Genomic DNA, 27,997 nt, shown 5'->3' with positions numbered 1-27,997 from the left:
AGGATAATGAGGAGCCTATGCCTGCAGCATCAAACACAAAGCAAGAACCAACTTTGGAGGGGATGCCAATCCACTGCAGATACATTCACTCCTAATGGGCATCACTAAAACTAACATGGTTTGGGATATGGGTGCTAACTAGAATGCCCCGAAAAAACAGTGAGCACTGGGAGAATTTGCAGACTCTACACAGCCCATGACCACAATGTAAATTAAATTAGGAATGCCGTAGCTGTGAAGATGCCGCATAAAGGACTATATCACCGTGCCCTGAGAGAAGACGCAACAGTACTCATGTCCAAACACATGTCAGCTGCCTAAGAGTAGAAGTCAGACATATCAATGTATACAAACAGTAATTTTACTAACTTTTACAACCAAGGGGATACTGCATGTATAAATCAAGTAATGAACAAAAAGATAACATAAACAGTAAGACCAACACAAATACAAAAAATGAAAAAGGCCACCTCACACTTCAAGCAAAGGTAGTTTTCAGGACAAGGACTGAAAGCTTGAGAGCAAGAGGCATTAAAAGTGAGTATCCAAGGGCCCAACAGCCTCAGAAGGAGCCAGCAAATCTGTTATTAGCAGGAAGACTAACACATGAAGGGAGGTTTTCAAGGGCTCGTTTTTTTCTCTCCACACTATCCCAGTAAAATGGGCAGAAAGTAAGAAAAAAAAATACAGTTTCAGTAAACTGCAATTCTCAGTTTTGCAGCCCTAGTAGAACCAAAAAATAAAACAAAACTGATATATAAGCCACAGACATTGTTTGTTTTTTGCAGCATTTAGTAGATATTATTTGGAAAGTACACAATATCAATAATAGAAACTGTATAGTACTAATATTTTACAACTATAAATGAATGTAATGACAGTACAAAGGTACTTTTTTTGGCATATTTGTCTGTACTGGCAAATGAAGTCATTTTTTTTTCCACAAGTAAAAAATATATCAAAGAGACGTAAACAAACAAATAAATAAATAAAACAAAAAACACACTTTCCAAATATTATCCACCATTCCAAATGCTGGGAAATAGTAGTATTTCTCTCACAAAATATATGTATTTAAAAAAAATACATCAAAAGCAGATAAGAAGTAAGGACCGTCCAAAATAAATTAAAATAGACAGTCTTTCAGCGATCCCTCTTCTAATACTTCAGTTTTAGTAATCAACAAGCATCAACAGGAAAATACTTCATTTTATCAATAGAAATGCAGAATTCCGTACAGTGTTATCTTTTTAAATATCTGAAGTTCTAAACTATAATACTGAAAAATTATTATTTTTTTTGTTTGAAGGCTCTTTAAGATTCATACACAATGAAAAACAATTTCTTTGACCCACTTTCACCTGAATTAATATGGCGGACAGTGTACATGTTCCTAGTCGGATATATTCTACAGAGGTCCAATTATCATTGGATTCATCTTTATATTTTTTTATATAATTATTTTCTTTTTAAACTACCTCTACATGTATTGTAACTAGTTTGTTTCTCACTATATGCAGACCTTGTTTTCTTAACCCAAATCACCACCAGAAAACAAAATAAAAAAACTTCCATACAGAATACTAGTTTTTTTCATTGTTTATCTATTGGCCATTTTTCTATGTTTGTCTTTTTTTTAAATCCATAAATACATTAAGGCCAAGAATAAAAAAAAAAAATCTCTTAAGCACTGAAGGTGTTGGCATTACAAAATATGCATTTTTCGAGCTGCTTGTGGGATATATTTGTGCCACAGCAGCTCTCTACAAACTGCATTGGTTAGTAATTTGTTTGAAGTTAAGTTTCTATGGTATTTCAGGATATAAAAAATGTTCTTTAATCTCCAGAAGCCTTTTTAAAAAGGACTACTTCACTGTTCATTTGTTAGTTTTGGGCGAAGGCTCTGGGGTTAACGGAAGGGTCAGTTGTTATCCATTGCTGTGGGCAAGATTTTCTGAACATTGCTGGGAGCAGAAGGAGTGGGTCCCACGGTGGCAGCAGGTTTAATCCACGGGATGGTTAAGAGTGAGGTGGCTACTGTGGTGGTGGCAGTCATTGTTACTTGGATCACCTGGTCCCTTTGAATGAGTCTGATCAGCGCCTTTAGCCGTTCAAGGGAGGCCTGAGTGCCTTTCTGTCGGGCTACCAGGCTGTTTTTCAAATCCATGCATTTCTGCAATAGAAACAAATACAGAAAGTAAATATACAAAGATGTGATGGAAAAGAGTTGATCATAAATAACAATAAACCACAGTTAATATAAGCAAAGCAAATGAAAGTAACAAACATCTGTCTAAGTTTTTTTGGTGATGAAGGTCTTCAACTTTTTTTTTAATGTACTGTATGTGTTCCATTTTTTGAACCAAATGTTCAGATCCTCACAGACAGTCAACACTTACACTGACAGAACAGGGCACCTGGAAGAAAGTAGTAGGAAACCAAACTAAAGGCCAGCAGGGCCAAAGCCAAGATCCGATTCTTTGAGCTGTGCAATAAAAACTGCAAGCATGCTACTCTTTTTTGCCATCTTCTTCTTTTTTATTGAAGGTGAAAACAGCTTTCCATTTTAGGCATGGGTACAAGTTGATAACTGGCTCTGGATGGGACTCTGAATCCCATCGCAAGGCAAAGTTCCCTACAATGTGACAATTTAGAGCCACCACTTGAACTAATGCCTATGTCACATTACACGACTTCTAGACGTTGGCTATGTCAGACTTGCCTTCTGCAGTTGCTGATCTCATCACTTTACCATGTCAATTGACATTACAGAATGACTATGCAGAACAGTTGTGTTTATCCCTTTTCGTGACAGCCAATAGTCTGTCTCCCGTGCTGTACGAAGGGTTAACAGGTATGATGAGTTCAACAGCAATCTCAGCACTTTTTTCCCCCCCATTATCTCGTGGTATCTCTATATATAATCTTCTTTTGGATCTTGATCTTTGTTTGTCCGCGAATGAATTAGAAGAAGAAGCACTAGATGGCAGTAGAGAGACAGCTAAAATATAGGCATTGCATTAAGAATCTCCTCCAGGCTTATACTACTGAAGACTGTTGTACTCCAGTCACACTTCAAAACACGGACATTCAAACTAAACAAATTGTTGTGCTTTAAATTAACTAAAGAGATCTTCATTTAGATCTTGATCTTTGTTTGTCCGCGAATTCCACGCATGCATAGACCACCTTCCAGTTTAGTACGTTGTTGTTACTCACGGATGTCAACAATGTGCCGGAATAACGAAAGGGGTGGTGGACAGTGTTACGCTGGTTAGCTCCTGAGGCCTGGTTAGAGAATGAGATTGCCGAAGATAAAAGGTACGTGTCTACATAACATATGAATGAAAGAAAGACAGTGGGTAAAATGAATGACAACGTAACAGCACGTTCCGGAAATTATTATTATTACGTTGTAGCCGGCGAGTGCTGCGCGTCTCACAGTTGTACCGTGGCTTGCTCACATGTCAGTGAAGTGATCCCTATTTATGCTTTAAAGAGCCTGGATACCTATGTGTCCCCCTTTTATAACCATTGCTCCGTGTATATTGCCTTACTCTTTGGATTGCTACAAAGCAACCTGCGAGATTGGAGAAAGGTTGAGAAGAGATCGTGAGAGGAAACAACAGCGTCGTGAAAACGAGACGGACTGTGAACGGACAAAGGCAGAAATGCTCCTACACCACCACATAGTTATGATTCGGACAGTGATTCTGAGTAGGCCGTTCCTATCGAATCAATATCCAAGGGTTTTCTTTTGTAATTTTGTTTCCCTTATAAAAAATCATAATACTGTGCGACGAAGGGCCCAGTTCACGACTGGAAGCCGCGTTTAAACAGGGAGCCCTGCACAGACAACTTTAACACGCGCAACGTAGTTGGGCGCACATGGCTAGTGTAAAATATAAGACATCAGACAGAAAATTGTCTGTTCACACAGAGAGAACACATAACTTCAGTACAGGTGATAATCTGAACCCAGGTCTCTAGAGCTATCCTGGGATGTGATTATATATGACATTCTTTTTGCAAATTTGATTCAAAACTGTGAATAAAAACACATTGCATGGTTTATACTGGAGACTTGATGTTTTTTGTCAGTTTTAAGTTGAAATACAAATAATTTTTCTCATGCTGCACTATTTGAACTTCCGAACTCTTCAGCAAGTCATCCCTCAAAGACCTTAGTAAAGCTGTTAGATATATTTGTCATTTTTGTTACGTCTCAATTATATGTTTTTTATGACTGATTAGATTCTACTCTATCTGCTGCCATCAAAATAGCTGTAACTCCACTCTGCTGTTCATAATTAACTTGGGTGCCATTCCTTATAATCCACTGCACTATCGGCTACTGGCTGTGTAGCCTCTTTAAATGCATGAGTGTTATTTTCAGAAAGTCTCAATTCTACCAACATAATTTGTTTATTTATGTTTATTTAGGGAGAACATGCCCCATCATCAAGCTAAATTTTACATCTTGCCTGAAGAAGGGGCCTGAGTTGCCTCGAAAGCTTGCATATTGTAATCTTTTTAGTTAGCCAGTAAAAGGTGTCATTTTGCTTGGCTTTTCTCTACATTCATAATGGCTAACACGGTACAACAACCTAGTACTGCATTCTAGTCACTGTAATTTTAATTTTGCCAAATATTTTTCTCTAAATAAATATTATAATCCAGCCATACCACATGCACTTCAGAAGGAGTCATCCACCTGAACCTAAGCATGTTCGGGCCCGGACAGTACTTGGATAGGAGACCATCTAGGGAAATCTGAGGTTGCTGCTAGAAGACATGTTGGTGAGGTCAACAGTGGGCGCTTACCCTGTGGCTTGAATATGGATCCCAATGCCTCAGTGTAGTGATGGATACACTGTCTTGTAAAAATGTAAAATGGAGGTCTCTTTATAAAGAGCAGGGTATATCCAGATGTCCCACAATAGCTTGGTCATTCTGGCCCCCTAATTATGCCCTGTCTCTAATTGGCTATCTGTATTAATTCTTCACCTACACCTGTGCTCAAGTGTGGTGAGCTTACTGGCACAAAAACAGCTGCTGTTGCATCATCCAGGTGGCTGCTACACAGTAGTGGTGGTTGAAGTGGCTCCCCACTCATTATGAAAAGTGCTCTCTAAATGTAAAGAATTAAATGAATGAATCAAGCGAGTAACTACAGCTATAGTTTCAGGAAGTGATGAGCTTAGTGTAGATCAGGAAGAGTTGACGTTAACATAGTGTTTTATGGAGCAAATGAGTAACAATTTTCCTGAATGTCCAGTATCTGTGGTGTGAGCAACATATGACTGATGAAACCTACTTAGTGTTGTTTTATATCTGCCATCAGTTCCCCAAAGTGGTTCCTCTTGTTAAGTACAAGAAACACACTACTATATTTTGTTTTATGAACAAGAACATTTTGTCTGCTGTGTCAGACAAGTGATACTATTGAATGTCTTACCGGAATCGGTTTGATTGGACAATGGGAGGAAGACAAAAGTGGTTTTGCTGACTATCCACAATGTTTCCATTTGCATTTTAAGGTTAAGTGTTAGTTCCACTAGATGATGACTGCTGTCAATTCTGCTCCTTCTAGGCTTTTCTGGTCCCTGAGTTATTAAGACACTCTAGCCTGGAAGTTTCACACATTTGACTATCGACTGCTTAAGAGAACATTACAGTAAGACTCAAAAGTGTTTCTATGAGCATGGATATTTTCATCCCCCTTTTGTTTTCCAGAATTTGTTTTCTCCAGGCCTTTATTGCCCAGGGATTCCCAGGCAGGGACATCAAGTCTCTTTCACGTTTCTGTGTACTTGATTTCATAGCTATTAGACACGAATTAACTTTTGGATCTCTCTCTACTTCCCAACACCCAAAAAGATGATGTATGGCAATGAAATACACCAATTCATAGGCTGTTGACATCCCAAAAATTTAATTAGGCAGAGAAGCAAAGCACCTGTCATTTTGCATTGCCTGCTACTCAAAGAAGCTCACCTATAGGCAATCACTGTAATGAAAACTACAACCCCTAGTGATTGCTAATTGTAGAAGAAAAACAAAATCAGAAGATGCCTGCAGTGGCACCTTCACTTGGTGCTACATTATATTGTATGAAAACCTTAAGCTGCATGCACTTGTCCTCCCACAAATGCCGACTGAATAATGCTGGCAATGACCCGCATATACAATCTCTGTGTGACATGTGTTCAGTATGACAGCAAAACTAAGTAAAATAATCATTGTCTTCCCAGTGTGGTTTCCTCACATCTGCATTGTCTGCTGTTTAGTTATTATACACATTAGTACCTCCTGTCTTATGATGATTCTTTGTTCTTCCGGTGAATCCCTGAGGTCTTCATCCCCAATAAGGATAAAACAAGGCCTTACACAGGTCAGAAATCTGATTGTGCAAACAGTCTTGGCATAAATATATTTGCTTCAGTGATTTGTGCATCCACATTTTTTACAACAAATTAAATAACGATACTCTTTATGCATGATAAATTGCAGGAGCACTTACATAAACTGTTCTATCAGTTCACAAATGGGAGAAATTTAGTAAAAAAAAATAAAAATATATATGTATATATATATATATATCCAGACATCCACGTTTTTTCTTAACTCACTTTTCTAGTATAGGGTCATGGAAAGCAGCAGATCATTCTTATTAGACAAATTGGACCTTTTTCTGGAGTGCTATGTATAGTTTTAGTTTCTAGGCTACAAAAAAGGCATAGAAACGCTAGAAAGAGTCCAGAGAAGAGCGACTAGGCTGATTCAAAGCCTAATGAGAATGAATTACAGTATAAAAAAATATTAAAGAGCAGAACCTTTTCAGTTTAAGCAAAAGGAGCTAAAGATGAGACATGATTGAAGTGTTTACCATTATAAAAGGAATTAGTATAGGGGATTGAGACTGTTACTTTAAAATGAATTAAACAAGAACAACAGGGACACAGTTGGAAACTTTTCAATGGTAAATTACGCACAAATATTAAGGAAGTTTTTCTTCACACAGAGAATTATAGATACATAGAATAAGTTACCAAGTAGTACAGTGGACAGTAGAACATTAGGGAGTTTCAAAACTCGACTTGATGTTATTTTGGAAGAATAAAGTGCTGGTGAGCTTCATTGGGCTAAATGACCTGTTCTTGTTTAGAATGTCCTAATGTACAATGCAAAAATCTAATTGCTTGGCCACCACTCCATCATAGGATAAATTTGTGCACATCAACAATTTTATATCAGGCCAAGTTAGACTATCCATCCTAACATGAAAGATTTTGGATGTTGGGGAGAACTCCAAGGGTGCAATGAAAATGCAAACTCAAATCAGACTGTAGACAGCAACAAGGCTGCACTAATCATTATGCTAAAATATTCCACCAAATCAAAGAAAGAAAAAAAAAAGACAAAACTATACAGTTAGAAATAAAACTCATCACCAAGAATAATTTTGGAATATTATACTAAATGGAGATAACAGCACGGTGTGAAAGAGAATTGAAACTGTGATTTCGCAACAGATATAGTGATTTGCTTTTATAATTGTACATGTTTGGATCAATAAAATTATCTATCTATCTATCTATCTATCTATCTATCTATCTATCTATCTAAAGATGGATGCTTTCACCTTTTTCTCATTCATTTTTCTCCATGTCTCCTAGCAACAAAAGTTATAAAGGCAAGAATCAGACATGAACAGGTGATAATGCACATTCTTCCTACATCCACATGGATGTTTCTGCATACTTTGGTTAAAGACGTGTGAGACAGGTTGACTGCTGGCCATGTATGAATGAGTTTGAGAGCATTTTGAGGATGCCCTGACACTGTGACACGGTTTGCATGTTATGCTAACAGAATGTGGTTCACAACCCTCAACGCATAATGAACTATCACTGAGATTTGCACAAATAGTCTTCTGCCATTTTTTCCTCTTTGAAACTGAATACCATCCACTCAAATTCACTAATAGCTTTCAGACTGTCAACAACGGTAATGGTATTAGAAATATGTGGGGTAAGCATCCATCCATCCATCCATTTTCTAACCCGTTGAATCCGAATACAGGGTCACGGGGGTCTGCTGGAGCCAATCCCAGCCAACAAAGGGCACAAGGCAGGAACCAATCCTGGGCAGGGTGCCAACCCACCGCAGTGGGGTAAGCATACAGTATCTTTTTCCTGACTTCATTATAAAAATATAGGCATTAGGTGAAAATGTATTTTATGTCTCACAAAAACTGTTTAAATTTGCTCTTACTGTGAGTGAGTTGCTCAGCTGGCGATCCTGCTCCTCTAGTTGTTTGTGCTCAATCTTCAGTTCACTGCTTCTCTTCAGCAATTTCCTTTTCTCCTCCTCTTTTGCTGTAAAAAAAGTTCAAACTCAAATTTTTAACTGTTTCACCTGACAGAAATATTGCTCTTCGCTGAAATAATGTCAAACCATAAATAAAATAAATTAAACAAAACACACGAGAAAAGAGTGGTTATAGGAAGAAAGAAATGCATGAAAGGAATAGACAGAATAAAGATAACATTGTCTCAGTAGGCCAGTCTGCACAGAGTTGTCCTTTTCTGTATTTTTGCACAAACACTTCTGCACTTGCACTTCCAAATACTAGAAAAACACTCTTGCTCCTCAATTTCTGTGCCAATCACTCACTTGCTCTTTCTCCCTTCCTACAAATTCAAGCTTCTCACTTCTTCTTGTCAGTAAGTATTCACTCATCTCACCTACCAACCTTAAGCTAATAGCAATTCCAGGGTCAGGGCCAGTCTTATAAAGCAATCATCCAGGATTCCTTTAACTCTTGCACTCCTGAGCAACGATTAGGGTCACTTATCTCCCATATAACCACCAAGATGACCCTGAAAATTATCTACACTCTAGTCTACTCTGCTTATTTAGGAGCTAAAACGCACATAAAGAAATAGGAGAAAAGGGTTTAACCTGAACAGATGCCTCTTTGATTAAAACACTGAAAATTCAAAATTAAAGAGTTGGCAAAACTAATGACTGCATCACATCTTCACTGTATTCCATCAAAATACAGTATTTACTAATTATTATTAGTAGTAGTAATATTATAAGAATCTCGGATATACTTCTGCATAAAGTGTTTAGCATGGAATGTTTGTTTATGGTTGCATTTATGCAGTTTTATTCAATAATTTTGTTTTAATCTCATTGTGCTCTGCAATATAAATGAGGACTGTCCTAAATAAAAGTTTGCTGAACTGAATCTACTTTAGACTTAATTAATTAATTCTTTAACAAGGAAACACTTTAACAAATGCCCCCTAAAGTGGACTCTTGTATTAGTCACAGGCAGTAAGCACGATCACATTATGCAGGGTTTCGGTTACAGTCTCTGATCTCCCAAACAGATTTAACAGTTCCTCCTAATTTTAACAAGTAAAATATAGCAGTGACAAATTACTACTTTCTCTATCTTAGCATTACAGCTGTTTAGGATTCCAGGAAGTGCTTTGATAATATGTACTGTATAAACTCATGAGATTGGCTGTTCTTTGACAGAATAAAATTAAAAGTGAAATGACTCTTTTTTTTTTATAATGTATTCTAAGAGCTGCAGAGATTGTGGAATTTTTGTACTGTATACAACAAAGAGTAAAAGGCTTATTTTCAAAAAGTGAAATTTGTCAGTTCTGGTCAGAGACTGTATCATAAACATTAAAAAATTTACAGTGCTTCCTCCTATGCATAGTTTACTCATATTGCCAAAAAATGCAGATCAGGAGTGCAGTGCTTCTTTTAAAATGGGCTGTTTACGTATTCTGCATGTTTGGATTATAACTGGTACGTGTTAGTTTTGCTTTTGAAAATATGGGTGTCTGTCTTATAAAATTGAACAACTATATGTGCCTTTTGGGTGGAAATTTGCAATAATTATAAAAGTAATGGGACCTTTGTGCTGTTCATGAGCTGAAAGAATTTCACTGTATTATTGGATACGGCATGTGGGGTACATGTTGTGTGCCATTGCCTTATACAAAGTAATTATACATTAACATTTGGATTTACACTAGTACACAGACACGTATAGTCAGGATTACTACAATTCAACAAAACAGAGACAAAAATGAGCTCCTGTTCACCCAGATACAAGCTTTAACAAAACCAAATTAGAATGATTCATAAGAGACAAAACATCTGTCTATGTAAAACAACTCAATACGATACTGAACTGTTATTCTACCTGCTTTGAGGGTGAGATAGGAGTGGACAGCAGTCAGGTTCTCAGGCCATGACCGTTCATCTTTGTTAACGACCTGGTAAAAGAGATGTTTTTCCATAATAAACATCATTTTGAAAACCTTAAAACACACATGCATACTCCTCATCTTTTCTTATTCTCTAGAGAAAAAAAAAATTAAATAAATAAAACTAGCACTACAAATAGGTGAATTCATATTAACAAGTATGGAAATATTTTTTCAATATCAAGCTGGTCATGTTGGATCACATTAATTAAAAATTAAGGATAGACAGATAAACAAATTAATTATGCTTATTATGAATCATATTTGTCCATGATGAAATTCCTGCAATGATACAAATCCCCAATAATCCATTTTCAGACTCATTTATCCAGATCAGGATTTTGGAGAGTTGTTTCGTTTAAAAAGGCCAATGGTAAAACATACTGTAACTCTTTAGATTAGGCAGTAAGCAGTTTGAAGAAACACAACATTTAATCTTTTGGAAAGGTTAAAATCAAGTATTATAGGAGATGTGGATGAGATAAAGGTAGACCTTATTATAAACAATACATTTACTTGTGAAGGAAAAAAAGCTATATTCAGCATGTGCATTAAACTTTCATGTAACTGTCTTGTATTTTAGATTTCTGCTCAGGTGGTATGAGGTTACAGCATATTTTAAAATGCCCTTCAAAGCAGAACATTAATCTCATTGGATGTCACTGAAATAAATCTCTGGTTTGAGGCACAATGAGCAGCAAGTAACATGCAGTGGAAACTAAAAGGTAGACCAGCAGCCCTCATTTATTTCACCACAGTAGCTGTCATTCTGAGAGCTGTGACGTTCAGTTTTTTAAAGAATTTTGAGGTAAAAAATTACAAAAGAAACACTACAAACTCTCAACCCTACACTTGTTTCTAAAGGAGAAGTTATGTGCGTGTGGTTGACAGGTTCTAGGCATGGCTCCTATCTTGTGCTAAACGCTACTGGGATTGCTCCCTGTGAGACTCAAATGGCTTAAATAGGTTAGAAAATGGATGGATAGACGAATGGAAGTTAAACTACCGGTATGTAAGAATCACTGTATAGCACCCTGTGGAACTGATTCACTTTTTGTTCACTAAGAACAAAAAATAAAAGCAACAATTAAAAAATGTGTGACACCTACCTTTTTCTGGCACTTAGGACACACCCACAATCCTTTTGAGGGCATCTTTAGAGGGGGCTCAATGCAACTGGGGTGATAGGCTCTTGAGCAGCTGTCGCACAGCAGCAGATCACCTTCTTCTTTACACACAGCACAGTGATCATCGTGAATAATGTCATCCTGAAAAGACATACAAGTCAGACAATAAAACAGAAACCCACAAGAGGACTGTTGAGAGGAAAGACAGTAATGCCTTTTCAATAAATCTTGTATTAATTATGTTAGTTTTCCACAACTGCATATATTTGAATTGTTTCCTTTTCTGGCTGTTTATCCCAGCAATGAAGAAATATACAGACAAACAGAAAATGGGTGGGATCTTAGAACAATATATATATATATATATATATATATATATACAGTATATATACATATATATATATATATATATATATAAAATGTGTAAATGTAAATGTAAATTATAGTCCAAGGTTGACTTTTGCTGTATTTAAAGGAATACTGCACCCAAAAATGATATTTATTTTTATAAGCTACTTACCCCATGTAATTTGTAGTGATGGCTAAGAAATTTTTTAGTGTCATATTTCCATGCAGAATGGAGAGACATGTTTATATGTTTATGATGTAATATAGGACAATAGTGAAAAATGCTGTACATCATCAAACGTCAAATGTGAAAAACCACCATGGGGAAAAATAAAAAACAAAAAAAACTTACATTACTTAAATCAGTCAAAACTCATGTCTTCAATTCAGAAATGTGATTTTAGTTTCCTGTTTATTATGTGCTCTAATTTTTCCTGAAAGTATTTATTAAACAACATTTTTGCAAAAATGTATGCTTTTTGCACATTTTGAGCAGACAAATGGTTAACTGACATGCAGATTAGGTAGCATGAGTAGCAAGAGATTTTTGTTTTTCTTTTTTCCCATGGATATTTTTTACATTGTTTGCCAATACAATATTAGTCACTATTGGCTTGTATTATCATAAACTTTTTTTCACTCTATTCTGGATGAACCCACAAAATAAAAAATTCTCCAGGGAAACCACTTTGAGCTACATATGGTAAGTAACGTAAAAATATAATTTTTGGGGGAGTATTCCTTTAATGCTACTGATATATTTCTTCATTACCCAGTAATAGAAAAAATCTATTTTAGAAATTGGTTTATACTGTACATATGTGGTGTGCCTTATTTACATGTATAATACATTTAGATTACATACGTGTTTATAGATACAGGAACTTAGCTAATTTCTAATAAGAATTTTCTACACACAAACCACAAGATTTAAACTACAGTTGCCATCAACTATACAAAACACAAGACATATAATCAAACCTGGTTAAAAAAGTCAGGTAGAAAATTATAAAATGAGCTAAGGAAGGGAGGGAGGTTTAAACTTCTTTAAAGAATATTTATTTTTATGTTTTAAACTAATATATAATAATATTATTAAGACAGAAATGTGAACATTTTATTTAGACTAGTATTTCTTAAGTAACTGAACAAAGTTATAAAATAGCCCCTATACCATGGCTCAACACTCTTTGCCTGACACTTGTTTCTTGACACAAGTCAAGTGGAGTAAGCTAGGAGAACCTATAAAACTCAGTACAGACAAAGGCATTGCCTACTCACTACAGTGAACCAGAGACTCTGTTGCTGCTTTCTTTGACTTCTATGGCTGCCAGTTTAATCAGCATCAACAGGCTATGCATAAGTTTATTTCCTCAAAACAGGTTTAATTATTTATATGTACATGGGTTCTAGTCAAACCTTTTCTAAAATGTCAGGCTTTCATTTTGTTTAACCTATCAGGAATAGACTTGCAGATATAATAAAAACAGATTTCTTTGGTTATACAAGATATCATTCTCATTTTTAATTAACTCAATTCAGGGTCTTAGGGCCAGCTGTGAAATCACTACACTTAAGCACTCGCTTACGGGTACGGGTGCAGCAGCCAATCTTGTTTACAGACCTCTGAATTTGCTATTTATCATTTATTATTCTCGCTATTTTCTTTAATCACTGTTTATTATTATTTTACAAGAAGATTTGTTTCCATCTACATTACCTGAATAAAACTCACACTTTTTAGAGTATAATCTATAAGATTTTCTTCTTACCCATGGATAACTATGATACTTAAGCTTCACTATGATGACACTAAATCAAAAAAGGGGCTTTTTAAAAGAAATGACAGGCAACATACTCTGCTGGGCCAATATGAGGATCTGAATTAAGTTCCCTAAATTTTAATTTGGAGTCACTGCATGTAAGTTAACCTATAATAACCATATAAGGGACAGTCATCCTGTCGACATTTGATTCCATCCTTGTGTTGCTGGGTAGGTTCTAGCCCTCCACAACCCTATTCAGGTACTGAGTTTTCAGAAGCATAACAAAAATATCTAACGCAGATTAGAAATTTTAGTTGATCAAAGCTCCCATTTGAGAATGTCTTAAATTATTTTGTACGCTCCCATACATCTATTATTCAGCAACTAATTTGATTATAAGGTATTTACTAATGTACATCACTACATTGACTTAGTGAGTCATAAACAAATATTCAATAACATGAAATTGTGTTTTGTATACACTAAAGTGTTACTTCCAATTAAAAAGTCACCGCTACACCGTGCCAGACTGATCCGGCTCACATGCACACAAACAGGCAGGCACAGCCTTGAATGGTAGCGACCTACCTTCCAACAATGATCCTCATTGGCTAGCATGCAAACAGGAATCAAAAAACAGGTTAGTATATTAAAAGTTAGGCCATTTTAAGGAAAGAGAAGCAGTGTTAAATGAAAGTTATGCACAAAGAAAAATGATCATTTTAATTATAATAGTTTCATTTTAGAAGAAGATGAAGGGACAATCTAGACAATGAAATATGTTTTAGTACAACATGAATGAGGTCAAATATAACATTAGTTTTAAACTTTTATCACAAAACTGAATTTCTTGCATTCAATATCTATAGCATTGGTAAATAACTGTTTTCTTTCTGTTTATAGTATGCCATTCTAATATACAGAAATAGCAGTTGTTGCTTCTTCAGAAGAAGGCGTATTGGTTGGATGGGGGAAACACATGTAAGTAACATGTTACTGTATTCCAAGTATATTTTCCAGTTAAGAAGTAGTGTAGTCTGTTACAGTTTAAATTCTTTGTTGCCGACAGAAATTTTGTTCACTACATGGTGATGCAGGGGTGGTAATGTGTAACTTAAATGGCGAATTTCGAGCAGAGGCAGGTTATGTAGTTGCAAGAATGATAAAGAAAGTGCTCAATATGATGCAAGAGGTCATTAAAATGCAAGGAAGACATGCAAATATATTTGAGGTGCATGTCTTGATCATGTATGGAACCCACTGATGAGAGTATTGTAAGCATCCTCCTCATTGTTGCTTTTGGTATATGGGGCTGCACACATACATACTACAAAGCAGTATGACAAAGTTGTGCAACAAGTCTATAAACAACCAAAAGAAACAATAGCATTAGCTCTAATGCAACTGGAGCAGTGAGGACAATAATGCTAAACGTCAATCCTATCCTCTTGCCACTTATGGTATTACTATATAAATAAAGTAATAAGTACTATGATGTTGTACCGTGTTAGCCATTATGGATGTAGTGAGATGTTAAGCAAAATGACACATTTTATTGGCTAACTGGAAAGATTCAAATATGAAAGCTTTCAAAGCAACTCAGGCCCCTTCCTCAGGAATGATGTAATCCAAGATGTACATCTTGCCTGAGGAAGGGGCCGGAGTTGCCTCAAAGGCTTGCATATTGCAATATTGAAAGAACACATAGTGGTTGCCACTGATGCTGAATCATAGGTCAGTGCACTACATGCTTTATTACCATTTTCATTCATTTTGTGCTTTCGTGCACATGTATTATCAGATATAACCAGCAGCCTGCATAGCCATGAAATAAGCTCTATCACAAGTAAGTCACTACATCAACTGTCCATTTAGCTGAGCAAAAGAAGCTACTGCTTGTAATATCTAGTGTCCAAAGTATGCCAGACAGCTTTGTTATCTCAGGGACTGCAGCTGCTAGAAGGGGAAGGTGACACCCCGAAGGATCAATCGTCAGTTAGTGGTGGGTTTTTATTGCCATCTACATGACATACTGTGTTATTATGAAAAATGTAGGATGTTTAAGGTCAACATAACATTGACATAATGTACATACTTATAGTTTCAGTTTAAATGATTTGTGTTTTTTGGTTTAAAGTACAGTAACACTGCAATACTGCAATTGTATCAATATATCTGAAACATTTTTCTGTAAAATAAGTAATAAAGCATCTTTGCATTTTTGCCAAATCTTCCATTAACAGGCATTTTCAGTGCTTACATACAAAGTTTAGTTTTGAATGTCCACAATAAAAAAACATATTTGTAACCCAAGGCCTACCTGTACTGTATGTACAGTTTATACAAGTGGGTATAGAAAAGAGTTGCATTGAGTAAATACAGCTGTAAAAATGTGTTTTGTGTGTCTTCATTTCAGGCTGCAAGGTAACAAAATCTGAATATTTTGAAGGGGGGGATTTGTTTCTATGTTCACTGTATAAACACTGCACTGCAGTGTTTGTGCTTTTGTCTGTGGGTAGGGGAAGACGTAGACCACAGGCAAAGAAAAATAAAAAGTTTATTGATTTTACATGTGCCTCCGGTGTCAGTCTGTGTCGGGTTGGCACTCATATAGCGCCTTGTTACAATATATATATATACACACACACAAAGATATATATATATATATATATATATATATATATATATATATATATATAAATATATACACAAATATATATACACAGATATAATATATATACACATTACAGACATGTGAAGTGTCCTGAGTTCCACTTTTCTCTTTGATCACATCACTTCCAATACAGTGAAGATCCCATTTTTGTGAAAGTGTCAGTGCACAAGTCATAAGCACTGTATGCTTTGCAGATGCACTGTATACAGAAAACCAAATATATTAGTAATAATTATGCATATGAAGAAGAGTTAAGAACGAACATATATACAGTATGTAGTAGCACCTAAAATGTTTAACCCATGTTTGAATATATTTAAATATTTACTTACTTTTTATTTGAGTATTCAAAAGTTAATTTTTGTTTAATCTGATCTAATGTACTGTATATACAGTATGTATATACAGTACATAGTGACAGGTTAGCCACCGGGGAAAGAACTTGCTGGGGGATTGACTGGCATAGATTGAAAACACAACTGACAACAGGTCTAGCAGGTGTCACATTTTAAAAGAATTTTTGCCAAATTTTCCATTAACAGGCATTTTCAGTGTTTACCTACAAAGTTTAGTTTTGAACGTTCGCAATAAAAAAACATATTTGCAACCCGAGGACTACCTGTACTGTATGTACAGTTTATACAAGTGGGTATAGAAAAGAGTTGCATTGAGCCCACACTGTTAATTGAGGACCCTCTTCAAATTCCAGGATGATCATTAGCAGCTATATGCCTTATTTGCCTAAAATGTGCCCTGGAAATAGTTACTCTGTAAGCATTGATGTAACAAAAAATAGTCATGAGGAATAGCCAGAAGAGTTCCATCCAACCTGTTGGGTGCTGCCATGTACAGCCCTATTGCAGGTTTCAGTGGGCAGACAATAGTAAAACAATTAGACGTAAAGAACAGGGGGATATCTGGAGTTGTCTTGGGGAGATCTGCTGCAACAAATTAATCTAGAGGCAGTTTTAAAAGACTTCTTGCAGTGCAAATGGGATCTGGAAGGTGCACTTGGGACAAAGTGAGATTTAGGAGACAAGGGACAGAGTTTATGGGCATTTGGAGCTATACATTGGTTGTCGGGTAAGTGGATAAGCCACTTCATCTTTAGTTGGATGGTAAACCCTGTCCAATTAGTCTTAGTGGGAGAGAGGGTTTTCTGCTTTTTTTTAATTATATTTTACCTTCTCCCCTTGATGGTGTGTGTTTTTTTTAGCTGAAAAAATCGTGCTGTTTTGACCTCCCAATCAGTACATATAATCTCATCACCTATACACAGTGGATGCTTTTAATGCATTAGTATAATAAACATGAAGTTAATGGGTGTATGTTACTAGGTTAGGCAAAGTCTGTGCTCTCTTTATAACATTGTCTCTTCTATTTTCTGAGATGTTTTTGAACAGAAACAGTGCACTATTGTGTTATCCTGTTTCAGTGACTCATTAAAAACTCAAAACATACCGATATTTATTGGTCAGCAGTTGTTATATTACTGCATTAGTTTCTGAATGGTTTACAATTAATTGGAATTTTACTGAATTTTAAAACAGAAAGCAAAAATACTCACCTCTTGTTAGGAACAGAGGATTATTCATACAGTTGGAAGCAAGTCGCTTACGCTAAAAGAAGGAAAGCTCAGTAAATAAAAAGGGATTTTAAACATTACCAAATATTGAAAAACAACAGAAAATTTACATTTTTTAAAAATAAAACTGCAATTGAATTCATTTAAAATCACTTCTGATAAAAACACAACCAATGAGGGAATACATGTTTCAGCACTGTTACTGCTTTGCAACTCACAAAGCTATCAAAAAAATATCCACACACAATAACAACATGAAACAATATTAATTAAAGAAATTATGACATTTCTCCTTCATTGTCTGAATCACGTTTTCCCAATTTGATCTGGGAAGAACCCTATTGACAGAGGACTTTTTTTGATTTCTTAATTCTTGATTTGAAAAGAACTATTATTTTTTCCCCTCTTGTTCTGCAGAGTTAGACATACAACAAAATGTATAATATTTGTATTACATTAAAGAAAATACTGAAAAAAATTCAATATGGTAACATGGTAGTGCATTGGTTAGTGTTTCTATTTCACAGTTTTGACTCTAGTCCCTGGCATTGTCAGTTTGGAAGCTACATGTTCTGTGTCTATGTGGGTTTTCCTTTGGGCATTCCAGTTCTCCTCTCCCATCGAAAACACTGGCACACTGGGTAAATTAACAACACTGAATTAACACTACAAGAGCTATGTGTGTATTGTATATGTGTCTTGTCCATGTTTGGATCCTGCCGGGACAAGTACCTGCTTCCTGTGGCTCCCTGTGAAACAGGGCAAGATCATTTGATTAAAATTGATAGGATAACAGATTTATATGACTTGTGTGTGACACAATGGTGTAGCAGTTAGCTATACCACATCATAATAATCAAGTTTGCTTACATGCTTATTTGCCTTCTGTATTGAGTCTGCATATTTTCATTGTTTTTCAGATTTGTCTATTGTATTAAAAAAGTTTTCTCCTACAGTCTTAAATGCATGTTTCCTGCTGGGACAGCAAGGATTACATTTCCCTGTTAAGGAGAGATGTAGCAACAAAAATGCAGGTGTACAGGTGCACTAGGGGTCAAGTATAGTAACATTAGCCCAAGAAATTATCTGACCTTGGAAATTACTCCAGAGCTTGACCATGAGTTGTACTGTTTTCTATACGTATACCATTGCTGTATATACAGTATATATATATATGGGAAGGTACTGTGATGGGTCAAAATTTTAACTTGACCGTTCAAAGGATTTACAGGTTTTAGGCAGGCTGAAATATGACTGAACCTCCTTAGGAGTGATGTCTGCATCTCTGTGTGTTGTAATTCTAAACTGTGGAGAAAACAGCTCCAAAAATGAATAACTCAATCCCAATTAGCATAGTTACTGCCATTGCAGACTACCGATTTGGAGCAAAATCATTCCAGTAGATTTTGTTCTACAAAAAAAGGTAAGTAGACATAAGGAGATACTGCATACATATTGGGAAATATTGTAATAAAGACAAAATGTTGACTTTGAGTTTTCAGTGGCTTTAAACACAATTTGTCCATTTTTGGAGTGATGTATGTCTGAGTGTGTGCTTCAGACACAATGCCAGTCTGTGGAGACTACAACTCTAAAACATATCACTCAATCTAAATGAAAAATATCAATTATCAATATTATAAAATGCTACAAATCTTTTGATTGTAATTTAAATTGCTGCAGTAGATTTCGTTCAAAAAAAGATAATGACACTGCAGCACTACTGGAGAAGGAGTGTATTATTTTTTTCCAGAAGATTTCTTTCTTCCATTTCATTCAACATAATAGAATATTAGCCTGTAATATTTTAATGCTACAATCACAGCTTTATATAGGAAAAGTCACGCAACAGACACATCAGATTTCTTTATACAGCACTCTTCATTAAAAACAGAATGCTTACATACTGTATCTGTTAACTATAATGCAGTAACAATAAATTCAAGTTTTTACTTAGTCATGTTTACACAAGAAAACATGAAATTTGCCTTCTCAGTTGCATCTAATAACAGACAGAAATGAAATAAAAAAAGAGAGACAAGACAGGTTAAAACGTATGCAGAAATTATAAAGTCATATTCTGACTCGATATGCCATCTAACCCCACTGTTCTTTTGGTTTTTAATTGCCGCAAAGATTTCTCCACTTCAGTTCAATTCACACGATTCACCAGTGCTTGAGTGTCTGCTTATATCCCTTCTGTGATATCTTTTACAAGTAGCAAAACTTTATACCGGCTTTTACAGACTCAAAGCAAATGTATGTTTTTATTATATGATAGTAATAATAATAGAAGCTCACTACTCAAAATGGAAAATGCATGAAAGCCTCAGGGTCGAACCGACAACCTCTTGCTTTAGAGGCAGCTGTTCTTACCTACTGTATAGACCAGCCATGCAATTGGTATTTGGGCTTCGGTTTTTAAATATTGGCAGCAACAAATAATTTCTTTTTCTTCAGTAATATTTTCAAATAAAGGCAAACTTGTTTTTTTATACCTTTTGTGAAAGTGTTTATTTGATATTTGAACTTCAGTCTTCATACATTATACACTTCACGTCTCCATTTTGTCATTATCATAACATTAAAAAAATATCTGTTTTAGTTATGTGTTCACATTTAGTTATGTGCCTCACATTTCCTGTCATCCTACATTTATCCAGATTGTTGCTGACACAGAACACACATGAAATGCATGCATTCCAAATAACAGTATATTATTTACCCTGTGCAATCCCAGGCACCTTACACCCAGATAAACAGACTTTAGCTGGAAGAACTTCAGGTGCGTCAGTGGAGGATGGGATTGCAGGCTGCTTGTGCTGATTGACACATTTGCAAAACAAAGATGCTAATGAAGAGGTGTGAATGAATTTAAGGTGGCCCGGCATTACGACTTTTTCATTGGGTTCAGGGATTCTAGTGTTAACTGGGTGACAATTGCTTCCTTAATGATCAAAGATTGACAAAATTCTATATATGCATTAACAGTACAAGTGGCCTAATTTAATTTCTGTGAGGATGTCAGCACTTCCCACTGTGTATAGAAGAAGCCTTCTACACTGTAATTGCACCAGTTCTGTGTTTTCTGCATGGCTGTTTTACGTTGTTTCAGTTTGTGATTGTACTTTGGCAGTAAATGAATTACAATGTGCTCCTATACACCCAAGGCTGCTCTGTAATGGGATGTGTAGGTGCCAGAAATGTTTCCATAACACTTGGTATAGTATGTAGTTACCTCTAATAGTTAATTGTCATATATTATTTATAGTCACATACTAACAGTTGCAATACAATTTCCAGTTTACAAAATTAAAAAGTGCAAATCTGAAAGAGTAAAGTGTTTTTTGTTTTCAGATTTCTGAACAATTTCAAATATCATTTTAGCTGCAATTTCCAGATCAGCATGCACCAATAAATTAACTAGTGGCACAAATATTTGATTAAACTCATGTGGTATATAATTGGAATATTCCAACAGTGAGTAGTCCAAAATTCAGTGTGTAGATGTGCTCCCTTTCAGTGATTTTATAACATCACCAGTTAAGAGTGACTTAAATCTGCCTCAAAGCCCAGAAGCTCATTGATTTTAGAATGAAAGGTGGTTTGAGAGAAGAGTTCAACTGCCAGGGGAATAGTCCAGGTTACTGAGGAAGAGAGAGACGGATGGAAGGTGCCAAGAAGACAGCAAGCGATTTTACACAATTTGAGGCAGGCAGGTCAGTTACCCTACATGGTAGACTGGGACTAAATATATGCACAGTCTTAAAGAAGCTGTCAGTTTATAACTTTTCTGTTTATTTGGCACTTTGTGTTCTTCCTGTCCTTAATCTCCTGTCATATTTATAGTAGTTACTTAACAATGATACTGTTTTTGTATATCTGGGCCTCCTTGGAGTCATTCTAGGCAAGAGATGGTGGACTGGAGGGGGTGTTGGTTAGCCATGAGAATATCCTTTCTTTATGAAAGTTATGTACAAACATATTTTAAATCATCAGAGGCTGGAGTAAAATGCTTCTGCTCAGAAGTTATAAATTCTCATTAAAATGCATTGACATTACTGGTTCTGAAGCTGCTGTAGGAATGACAAAGTATATTTTTAAAGTTCTCTTAAACAATTGTGCATGTAGAAAATATGCTGATGCAGGGCTTTCATTAAATACTTGAGAAATCACAGCTAGACAAGTGGCTATAGAAATTAGCTGGCAAATGCAAACACATGACTGCAGTCAGTCAAGGCTCAGACAACAGTATGTAAGCACCTCAAATCCTCCCAGAACCCAGAGACAGCAGCCTAACCATTATCTCCTGTAACTCAGTAATTCTAATTCTCTCTTTAATAGTTTCACCAGTGTCCAGCTTAGTTCTTGATGTGACACTTGTCTCTGCTGCTCAAATCAGCATCTGGCACAGCCTGGTACTCGGTATCTGTATCTCCTTACACATTCTAACCATGTGCAGCTGGTTCCTCATTTTCTAACTGACCTTGATTGGCACAATGGCACAGTGCCCAGACTAGCCATATGATACTACAGTTTGATTTTTACTAATGCACTCTTTCTACCATTGGCATGGCTGTGTTTATTGCTTCTGGTCTTCGGCTTTAGTTGTTTAACTCTGGTCCTGAACGTGCTTAGAGTGTGGTGGCATACACTTCAGACTTGGCTTTTGGCTTTCACCTTCTCAATCATTATATGGCTTGCATCTTCTGGTTCAGTTGGTTTGCTGCAAATCCTTGTATTGTGCCTCCTGAAACTCTGTTCTTTTCCTCAAAACATTGTGTGTTGCTGACCCATTTCATAGTTCTTACTTTCTATCTAGCACAACATCTTGAAAGCCATTTACTGCATGTCTTACTTGTTTTTTCTTTTTACCTGGGATCTTTCAAGCCTGTGATTCTTTTGTGTCTGGCTTCATGTCACCCTACAGCATTCATTAAATGGTATCTTCCCATTCTTGCCTGTTTGTTTGGGTTTATGAGAGTTCTTTTCAAATTCTAATGGCAATGGTACATTGTGTGCAATAAAGTCAATGTGTTTATTGTTTCTTTAATATATTTTCATTATTCTTCAATGATTCTGAATAATTATTTAACAAATTCATCATCATTCATTTGATTTATAAAATTTGTATTCTTTATTAACCATTCAGACCGATACTATGACCTGCATATATTTTTCTTCAACTTGCATATCTGAAGTAGCTTATCCCCAAAAATCACATAATGATTTGTTTATGTAGACTTAAGAACAGCTACAGCCAACCTTTCCAGCTTCTTTCAAGGAAACTTGGTACATTACATGTAGGAGATCCTTAGGATTCATTGGTGCTGTTATTAGAAATATAAATGACTTGGCATTTGCAGTCATTTATCCTTCATGACTTAATCTCAATGTATTGGTCAGTATTTGTTCAATTTAGTGTACTTTAATATACAGATACAGTGTTGATCTGTCAAATTTGCAAATGTTTTTGCAGTAAAAATGCTGCGTTCGCTAGTGTCCTTGTTTTCCAAATATTTTCCTGGTGATTCACCATGTGGCCGGCTTAAGCTAACATTTTTTCCAAATGCCTCATGATGCATTACGAGGCTAAAGTGAAATCTCAGTGCTGCATCAGCCTGCGAAGAAATTTCGCACATGAAAGATCGTTGAAAGTATGGCCATCACTGGGTCACAAGCACACAAGGAAAAACAGACAGTTTCAGCTACTAAGATGCAATGAAACCATCTCCCCTCACCATCCACTGAGGCATTCGACAGTGCTATACAATATTTTTTTTTACAGTGTCTAACCACACTTGTTTCATGAAGAAGAAACCGTGCACTTCTACTCATGGTCATTTCTTTACTTTTAACATAAAAGCGTATTTAATCCGAATGAGTGTTGTAGGTGGTCAGAGCCTATCTTAATTAAATTAGAGGCAAGGCAGGTACTAAACTTGGCCAGAACACCAGCTCCACAAAATGAACAGAGGAGGGGTAATTTGTTACTTTTGAACTCTAAGAGGTTGTAAAATTTCCCTTTGATAAAGGCAATACAGTGGCAGATAGGTTGAACTATGCTCCATGTGCCATTGGATTTTGTGTTTGGGTAACAAAGTTTTTATGCACATCCTAAAGATATTAATGTTAGGTAAATAGTTGATTGTAAATTTCCCTGCATGAGTAAATGTGCGTGCAAGACTAAATTTGACCTTCAATGGCCAAATGTCCCATCCAGGTTGGGCTCCTGTTTTGAGCGGAATAATATTGGATAGGTTCTGGATTCTTGTATATCTCTAATGAAAACAATGAGGTTCAGGAAACCTCATAGTCATATATGTTAAGCTTTTTGTTGTTCTTCACGTTATTTCTTATGGCTACTCTACAGCCATCAAATTAGGAAAACACAAATATTACTTTAAGAGTATCTTAAAATGCATTTGAAATATCTCAAAATGAAGAGGCTGTTATATTGAAATAGATTAAAGATATTTTATAATGCATTTTGAGAAATCTTAAAACTAATGTTTGGGTGACACAGTAGTTAGCACTGATGCTTTACACATCCAGCATTCTGGGTTTAGATCCCACTGTTTGCTTGAGTGGAGTTTGTACCATGCCAGTGGGTATGTATGTGAGTGGGTCCTGAAATGGACCATTTAGTGTTGCTCCCTGCCTTGTTCCAATACTATGACATAGGCTTTGACCCCACCCGTGAGCCTAAAATTAATTAAGCAGGATCAAGAACACTATAATTAACTTCAGAAATGTTAATTTGGAATGCCATAATCTACAGTAATTGCCAGAGTTTTCTTCAAAGGTGGTTCAAGTTCATGTTGCTTTCGTGCTCATCTTGTAGTTCTTTCTGAGGCTGCATGCATTTCATTCTAAAATTATTCATTCCATCCCATTTGTGCATGTTATGCATTTGATATTTTTGTCACTTTATTCTGTTTCATCTATTCAGCAGATTCAAAGGTATATTCATTATTATGTGCATTTCTCTTTTATTATGCATCATTCTTGGCTTTCTTGGACACCTCAATAAATTTTACTCAGAACTGTTTACCTTTGAATAAACATAACTAGATGCCTTTTTGAGTTTATGTTCAGATTTCTAAGCAGTTTAGAATGTTGCCTTCTTGTCACTAAATCATAAACCTTCCTTTTAAAATGCAATACTTGATTTAAAAATTTGTGGGTAATAGCACTCTGATAGCTTCTTTCCACATTTTATAAATATACATTTCCACATTTTATAAATATACAGTACTAATCTGGTGCACAGTTCCATCTTGGGAATGTAATTTAGTATCCAGGATGTCACTCAGCAGCCACACAAGTCACCCCTGATCGCTTGGTTAAAAAGCTAAAATGCTGAACCTGTGAAGTCTGCTAACACAATGCCAAACCAGACACTCAGGTTAGGTAGAAGTTGTCTCTTTAGATTTCTTTGCTCAAGTGAACACACCAAGTGCCTTCTGGATAGATTATAACACACTAAGATAATGTTTATGTTTATTGCTTTATTATATTTTATTTTTCATAAATAATTATTTTAAACAGAATCTTCGTATGGAAGTGGCATTTTGGTTATTGCCACTGCCTTATAGATGTGAAATCATAGGTTCAAATTCCATACCATGTGGAGTTTATACATTTACTTTTTCCTTTGTGTTTTTTTTCACCCCACATCTCAAAAAAGTGTGAGGTTACTTGGTGAAGTTTAAGAAACCTTGTGTGTACACTACGTGCCAGACTGGCTCCTCATCTAGATTTGGTACCTGCCTTGTGCTTCATGCTGACAGAATAGTCTCTGGACCCACAAAAATAAATATAGAAAAATAGATCCTCATAGAGAAATACACTTGTTCCAGCAGTAGCACTAAACATAAAGTTACATTGCAAAACAGCAAAAAAAAAAATTAAGTACAAGCATTACATAAGTACAAGGCCCAGAATTATATGGTGTATATTCAATATATAGTGTCCCTGAAGCAGTGCATCAGTTATAACTGGTTAGGGTGAAGATGGGGACACTGGGATGGGGCATTATGTGGTCTGATGGCTTTGAATAAAAAAGGACATCACTAGCATATCCATGACTTGGTGACTAAAGGCTCTCCAGGACAATGTAATCATTGACAGGATGGGCAGTACCAGTCACAATGGCCTCTAGTTTTGCATCAACCTGCTTTTGTGTCTAGAGTTGATCCTGTAATCCAGCTAGCTTTCCTGATCAGTTTATCTAGGTGTATGCCATCTTATGAGCTGGTGTTACTTCCCTAATAGACCAACAGTATACTAGCTACTGTTAATCTGTAGAATATCCCCAGCAGCTTGTTGCACAAAGGACCTGAGCCTCCTCAAACCAAGAAGCCTGCTTTGGTCCTTTTGTACAATGTTGTCCACTCACTTCAGTCTACAGTTCAATGGACTTTCAATTACTTACTACACTTTGTACTAAAGTAAAATTAGTGAGGGTTAGGAAGACTGTAAATTGTATTGCATCACTCCACTTTGTTCTCCATCTACACTGAAGAAACCTGTTTAATCACAATTCATCATTTATTACCCACTGAAGCATGAAATTACCAAGAGTTCCTCGTACCTGCTAAGGAAACCATACAGTAATATATTTTTGGAAATTGACAATACATGCTTCCTGTATTAAATTACAAGGGTATAAATATACTACATACTATAAACAGATCTAGAACTTTTAAATAAACATGATAGCAGTTTTGTTGAAGTTCATTGTGGGAGAAGTAAAGCTGTTTAGGGAAGGATGAATGGATAGCAAATGTTATCTTAACACAATGATTTTAGATCAACCCTGAAATGGACTCAGAATGTAATGTTATGTTTTATGCAGGCTTTACTAAGGATTACTGCATTTGTATCAGGTTTTTAAAATGACAGACATGGTATGTAGAGTAGGTTATTTTTTTCTGTTCTGTCACATATTGAACTATCCACACATTTATTTTCTTAAACCACTTAGTTCATTGTTGGGTTGTAAGGAGCCATAGCCTGTTAAGACAGAATCCAGTGCTGTTGAGGAATCAGCCCCTGAATGAGACACCAGCCCAGAACAGAGCACACACGGAACCACATACATCTTCACACATGTGCAGTTTAGAGACACATCTTCTGGGTCCACTGTGTTGTCACATTGTCTGAGTTGTAAGGTTTCTGGCTTAATCAGTTAGTAAGAGTAGAAAAAGGAGAAGGACACAATTTTATATTAGTGGAAAATGTTCTTCTCACATGGGGAAGGAGTGACTTACTGTCAGTACTTAAGTGATCCATTCACTATATAATAGCTACTGTCATGTGCAGAGTTAAAGTGTCAGTCCCCGTAGCAGAAAGCATACACACACAAACCCACAGGCTTGCAGTGAATGAAAATGCAGCTGTATTTCAAAAGAAACAATTTAGATTTTTGCGACATACCATCCTGTACCTGGCTCACATTAAATTTTTACAAAATATTCTCAACTGTTACATAGCAAATATTGGACAAAACAGTAACACTGATTTAAACATCTTACATACCTATTAAATGCTAAGTCTAAAATATTCAAAACAAATAAAAATGAAAAGGTACTTTCACTAACAGAAAGCTATATGTAATGTGCAAGGGGACACAAATACATTAATGATTGTATGTATGTACTGCTTTGGTCACCTGTCTGTTTTTATTGAGACAACGTTTGAGAAAAGTTGATTTCACAATTCGATGTGGAAAAGCTAAAGAGACTGAATTAATGAATTATTGAGCAGGTCAAGGAAGTCTATGAAACTACATTACAGAAGACAATGTACAGAACTTTGTAGGGGGTGTCTATTTTTACCATAATGGAGTGGCAATGCAATAGAGCATGATATCAAAAATGGGCAAACATAATCTAATTCTTTGTCAATGTAGCAAAAGCATTGGTTTCTTTAGTAAGTTAGTATCACCCTTGGTAATTATGGTGAGGGCAGAGGAAACATCTCTAAAATTATCTTAGTAAGTAATGGCTAATTGTGAAAAAACAACCTCAGAAAATGTACACTTGCCATCTTGTGGATTATTATTTTAAAAATACAGTATCAGGAAATGTAGTCTTAAAAATGATTCTTCACTACTTCACTAAGAAAAGCAAACCTTCACAAGATAGCTTAAATAAATCCCACAGCCTGAAAACATAACAGTATAAACTCCA

The 27,997-nt window shown here is 35.8% G+C and overlaps 1 protein-coding gene across 4 annotated transcripts in view; it reads right to left on the bottom strand.

The window, feature by feature from the left end:
• Nucleotides 1-1,618: 1,618 nt before the first annotated feature.
• Nucleotides 1,619-27,997, bottom strand: part of phf21b (PHD finger protein 21B) — a 147,354-nt gene continuing 120,975 nt past the window's right edge. For all 4 annotated transcript variants that reach the window (XM_039770009.1, XM_039770011.1, XM_039770010.1 and 1 more), the window contains 6 exons: nt 17,784-17,835; nt 14,131-14,153; nt 11,411-11,569; nt 10,238-10,310; nt 8,278-8,381; nt 1,619-2,173 (listed from right to left, as the gene is read on the bottom strand). In XM_039770009.1, the coding sequence (XP_039625943.1) occupies nt 1,922-2,173; nt 8,278-8,381; nt 10,238-10,310; nt 11,411-11,569; nt 14,131-14,153; nt 17,784-17,835 (663 nt within the window). In that variant the 3' untranslated portion in view covers nt 1,619-1,921. The remainder of the gene's footprint in view (nt 2,174-8,277; nt 8,382-10,237; nt 10,311-11,410; nt 11,570-14,130; nt 14,154-17,783; nt 17,836-27,997) is intronic.

This window comes from Polypterus senegalus, chromosome 11 (assembly GCF_016835505.1).
Source record: "Polypterus senegalus isolate Bchr_013 chromosome 11, ASM1683550v1, whole genome shotgun sequence".
NCBI lineage: Eukaryota > Metazoa > Chordata > Cladistia > Polypteriformes > Polypteridae > Polypterus > Polypterus senegalus.
The sequence above is the reverse complement of the archived record's forward strand: the minus strand, read 5'-3'. Positions and strand labels throughout refer to the sequence as shown.